This window comes from Sinocyclocheilus anshuiensis, unplaced genomic scaffold, assembly GCF_001515605.1.
Source record: "Sinocyclocheilus anshuiensis isolate Anshui unplaced genomic scaffold, SAMN03320099.WGS_v1.1 scaffold3689, whole genome shotgun sequence".
Classification (NCBI taxonomy): Eukaryota; Metazoa; Chordata; class Actinopteri; order Cypriniformes; family Cyprinidae; genus Sinocyclocheilus; species Sinocyclocheilus anshuiensis.
The window spans coordinates 99,611-105,246 of record NW_015553084.1 but is presented as its reverse complement, the minus strand read 5'-3'; the positions used below and the strand labels follow the sequence as shown (position 1 = coordinate 105,246).

Genomic DNA, 5,636 nt, shown 5'->3' with positions numbered 1-5,636 from the left:
GACCGGCTTTCCCAAAGTCAACATCCTGCTCCGGTGAGAGACGAGCGAGTCGTGATCCGGTTCTGTTCACACACGCTTCAGTCAGTGACAGGAGTCAAACCAGATTACACACAGTGACTCAGTTAGTTAATAGTTGTTGTCATAGTTACTATTATTATTATAGTTATGATTAATATATAAAGTTACCATTAGGGCTGTCCTCGACTAAAGATTTTTCTGGTCGCCTATAGTCGACTAATCACACGTAAATAAACCATTTAAATCTTTATAATGAGCCTTTAATTGCCTACAAATTGAGTGCACACAAATAAACTTAGAGTCTTTACAGATTTGAAAGATGTATTACTCTTATCTGTATGACCAAACATGAGGGAGTATTTTAAGAGCAAGCTTCATACTCCACACAAACACTATAGTGCACATTTCTCTAGGTTAACATTAGATTGAGCGGCCATGCAAAGTTGCTAATACTTACATATTTCAGATGATAAGTCATATTTGATGTTGATGAATGACTGGCGAGCGTTTGGATGTCCTGCCTGATGTACTGTATTACCACATAGACCAGCCGCTAACGATCTGTTATTAGTCACGATCTGCGTGACTTCGCCTGTGGAGTTTTTTTTTTTTCTGCGACTAATACAATTTTATTCGACCAAGCCTCTTCTGGTCAACTAACGGTTAGTCGACTATTAGGGGGCAGCCCTAGTTACCATTTAGATATCATTATCATTGTAGTTTTCATTATAGTTATCATCTTTACAGTTCTAGTGTGGTGTGAACAGGCCTTAATTCAGATCGTGACACCCGTCCAAATAGTTAATGATGTAGTTTATTGATAAGTTTGGTCCTGGTCACTGTAAGATGTTCATGTTCTCAGTCAGACGCACAATGAAGCAGCCTCTCTGTGTGTGTGTGTGTGTCAGGGATGCGGTGGAGAAGCTGTTTCCCGCAGTCGTGAGCCGACGGAAGCAGGCCATCCTGAGTGATCCGCAGTTCTGTCGTGTTCTCCAGGCCTTCCAGCAGCAGTGGAACAGACAGCCCCCTCGTGCAGCTCCGCCACAGAACCCACCGCAGTTTAATATACTGAACCAACCACCGTTTAATATGTTGAATCAACCACAGTTTGATATGTTGAATCCTCCGGAGTTCAACATCAGAGAGTTTTGCTCTGGAATCAGTGTAGTGCTGTGCTGCATGGCTGTGAGTGACACACACACACACTCTTATACACACACTGAGGATGAGTTGTCGCACTGCATCATCACTGTGTGTGTGTGTGTGTGTGTGTGTAGATGGTGGTGTTAATGTGGCGTGTGTACAGTACCGACTCCAGTCATGAGGTGCTGCTCAGTAAACCGCTCAGCAGGTGGAGCGCTGATGATGTCACTCTGTGGGTGGAGCATCTGAGCGTCTGGACCAATCCGTATAAAGAAACCTTCCGCAGGGAACAGATCAACGGCAGGTAACACTCACACTACAGTCATTTACATCTGGAATTAGAGGCCGTCAGTCCTGGTCCTGGAGACCCACAGCTCTCATCATCTCATCAGATCACCGTGAGCCTCCAGAACCAGGACTGAGAGCCAGGAGGGTCTGAAAAAGGGTGAACGTTTGTATCACTCCGCTTGCAGTATTTCTCACAGCGAGTGTCATCCACTATAATAAATAATACTGTTTCTGTGTCACAGAGTTTTTTAGGTGAGAATGTACTTGTTTAGACTTCAAATATGCAGTTTGTTAATAAAGATAACGTCTATTTGAAAATTTGATTCGATGTTTTCTGAGACGTGAGCTCCAGAGCGTCAGCAGCCGTTCTGCGCTCATGAACCTGCGGAGAGAGCGCCTCACCTCGGCCAGATCTTCTGAAGTTTACCGCTGGCTCTAATGTCTCTATAGAGGTTAAACATGAGATATAATTCATTTCGAGTAAATCTCACGGGCAGTCTTTGGTCTCTTTAATCTATTATTTGTTCCAGAGCAAATAGTTTTGGCTGAAAATCTCACCATGTTATAATTTATCTAACTTCAATGCTGTAAATCAGAGTGCTGCCTTTGTACTTTTGACTGAGTTGCTTAGCAACTTTTTTAGATGGCGACGAGACCATGTCGTTCCAAATCTTTGGAACACAAATTAAGATATTTCTGATGAAATCTGAGAGCTTTCTGACCCTCCATAGACAGCAATACAACTGAAATGTTCCCAGGTCCAGAAACGTAGTAAGGACAACGGTAAAACAGTCCATGTGACCTCAGTGGTTCAATCGTAATTTTACGAAGCTTTTTGTGCACAAAGAAAACAAAAATAACAACTTTTTTCAACAATTCTTCTCCTCCAAGTAACTGTCCTCTACCATTATCTAGAGTACCACGAAGCAAGCGTGTGCACTCCTGTGCTCGTAAACAAGCCGCAGCGCATGCGTGTTCTGCTGCTACTCCTGTGATATTGCTCATATACTGTATATATATATATATATATGTATATATATATATATATAACCTTCCGCAGGGAACAGATCAATGGCAGGTAACACTCACACACTCACACACAGAGCATTTCTCAGTCCTGGAGACCCACAGCACTGCACATTCCTCAGTGATCATCAGTGACCTGAGATGTATGTGTGTGTGTGTGTGTGTGTGTGTGTGTGTCAGGTTACTGTCTGCTCTCAGCGATGACGATCTGTCCGTGGCTCCGTTCAGCATCGAGAATCAGTCTCACAGACAGATCATCCTGGAGGAGCGGCACAGACTCAGACAGCGCCGGGTCTCACTGAACCTCTGGCAGTACAAGGTGAGTGTGTGTGTGTGTGTGTGTGTGTGCTTTTAAAAGTTCACTCAAGTATACTCATCAGGGATGGTCAGATTGTTGAGCATCATCTCTCTCTCTCTCTGTGTGTGTGTGTGTTCAGGATCTGAATTTAGGGAAGACTCTGTTTCTGCTGTTGAGTTTGCGCAGATTTCCCCGGCTGACGCTGCTCTGTCTGTTCCTCTTCGATTATGACGACACGTTTCTTCCCTTCATCCACACCAGCTGCCCGGCACAAACCACACAGGACAGCCTGATCGACACGCCGCTGGTGCGTCACTGCCTTTCACTCTCCACCACTTCTGCAGACGCCCGACGCATGCCGCACAGACCTTTCAGATTGCTCGTAAAGCAGCTCCTATCACTATCAATGTGTGGAGGAAGAACATTAGCAATTCTCACCTCGCTCTCACAGTTTTGATTAGAACTCTTAACAAGAAATATTTCACCCAAAGCTGAAACTGGATCTGAAAATTTGCCGTATGCATACAGCCTCCATATTGTACATGAATGACTGCAGGTCTGTCGTCTGTCAGTTGTTGGAGATAACAAAAAGACGGCTTTTATGTAACTCTCTCTCGTTTTCTGCGTGTGCCGCATCAGGATTGGCCGGGCTGGAGTCAGTGGGCGGAGTTTCTGCTGATGTACTTCCTGCTGCCCTATCAGCTGCTGTCTGCGTTCGCCTGGCACTGGATGAGCGTTCATTACTGGACGGCACGCCTCGTCATGTTACACGCTGTGCTACTGTCCACGCTGGATGTGCATTTCTTCTGGACGCTGTTGAAGAGAGGACAGATGAGGTACACACACAAGACAGATGTCTGTTTTAATGAAACACTTCTCCATGTTTGTGTGTGATTTCTGAGACTGATGGGATGATTGCTGTGTGTTGTGATTGCAGGACGCTCCCGAAGCGTGTCTGGCAGGAGGTGTTAGCCGTGATAACAGACGCCTCTGTGTTTGTGCTGCTGTGGAGGCTGATTCCTCTGTTCTTCTGTAACTTTATATTCTACTACAATCTGTACATCTGCCCCTTCAACACTGCAGCGCTGGTGAAACGAGCACTGCTGCAGACAGACACACAGCAGCAGAGGATCTGACACAGTCTTTCACATTCACCCTGCTGCTGTTCAATGATACTCAGGTTCATAGTATACAGCTATCATTATTACAGAATCAAACCGCTCTTCTTCATTCATCTCTTCAGTCACCTGTTTGGGTGTTTGTTTCATGCTGTTTAAGAGAAATTCAGACAATTCTGTGCAAATAAAATCAATAATACAGTATTTATTTTTATATTATGATTTAAATGGATATTATAATCTGGGGCAAAATGGACAAACATTTTTTGAATAAAAAGAGAAAGTGCTGGTGGTGTTGAGTGCTGTTAATATTAGATAAGAAGTTGGTTTGTTGCTTACATGTTATTACAGTGATCACTTGACAAGTTATTTATTCGGTATAAAAGGCACATTTATAAAACCTTACAAGAAAACAAAAACATAGATTTACACAGAGCTTTACATATTCATTTAAAGCTTATTTTATTTTCTTGCATTAAAACATTAATAGAAATTGTCAAATGTTCCAGCGTAATCTTCATTAATATCAGATTTAATTAACCAAAACGCCAAGAAATGGCAGCAGATAAACGTTAATCGTTAAGGGTCACGTGATGTTGTCCATGTCTAACATTGCTGTGAAGGATTATTACTGTCGTTTGGGGGCGTGGCTTCAATGCGCTGTGCTCACCGCTGATTGGTCCGATGTTTGTTTGCGCTCTGTTGTTAACCAGAACAAACCAGTCCAGCACAGAACACCAGCTAAAGTTAGCAGGTTAATTCAGCTCACAAAGCGCCTCAGAGCCGCTTCACGCACGCATTCGACCCCAAAACACCGAAGACTCGGAGCTGACTCGGTTTTTAAACTAGGACCTTGCACATTCTCGTTTATCTGTGCGTGCATTTAACGTAATTTTCGTAAGAATCCAGATTTAATGAAATGAAGCACCGCGCGTTTGTGCGTGTAGTTTAGAGACGCTCCCTCGCCTGGCCCCGCCCCTCCCGTGAGGCGGAAGTGTGACGTGTGTTTGAGCGGTTGGTGCGGCTCGGTTGTGCTCGGTTCTGCTCTCCCGGGATGCGCTGCTGGCTGTAGCGGGTCTGTGATGCTGCGGATCCGGGCGAAGCTCCGGCAGGCGGCGGATCAGATGAAGAGAAGACCCGAACTGTGCTGCGGCGCGATCCTGCTCACCTGCGCGCTAATACTGCCCTTAACCCTCACCTGCAGGTAAACACACCCTGAATATATCTATAATATCATATACTGCTGTGAATATTACTATAATATCATATCCTGCTGGGAATTATATCTATAATATCATATACTGCTGTGAAATATATCTATAATATCATACACTGCTGTGAATTATAACTATAATATCATACACTGCTGTGAAATATTACTATAATATCATATACTGCTGTGAATTATATCTATAATATCATATACTGCTGTGAATTATATCTATAATATCATATACTGCTGTGAATTATATCTATAATATCATATACTGCTGTGAATTATATCTATAATATCATATACTGCTGTGAATTATATCTATAATATCATATACTGCTGTGAATTATATCTATAATATCATATACTGCTGTGAATTATATCTATAATATCATATACTGCTGTGAATTATATCTATAATATCATATACTGCTGTGAATTATATCTATAATATCATATACTGCTGTGAATTATATCTATAATATCATATACTGCTGTGAATTATATCTATAATATCATATACTGCTGTGAA

General features: G+C 42.7%; 2 protein-coding genes across 2 annotated transcripts in view; both read left to right on the top strand.

The window, feature by feature from the left end:
- The first annotated feature begins 6 nt into the window (after positions 1–6).
- On the top strand, positions 7–4,221 carry LOC107668188 (bifunctional apoptosis regulator). Its single transcript, XM_016459982.1, has 7 exons — positions 7–33; positions 927–1,203; positions 1,296–1,465; positions 2,656–2,794; positions 2,913–3,080; positions 3,413–3,609; positions 3,711–4,221. Exons 2-7 carry the CDS (start codon positions 1,108–1,110, stop codon positions 3,907–3,909), a joined length of 969 nt encoding a protein of 322 aa, XP_016315468.1. The 5' UTR covers positions 7–33; positions 927–1,107; the 3' UTR covers positions 3,910–4,221.
- A 370-nt stretch (positions 4,222–4,591) lies between these two features.
- txndc11 (thioredoxin domain containing 11) overlaps positions 4,592–5,636 on the top strand; it is a 9,841-nt gene continuing 8,796 nt past the window's right edge. Inside the window, exon 1 of the mRNA XM_016459979.1 lies at positions 4,592–5,095. Coding sequence (XP_016315465.1) covers positions 4,974–5,095 — 122 coding nt within the window. The 5' untranslated portion in view covers positions 4,592–4,973. The remainder of the gene's footprint in view (positions 5,096–5,636) is intronic.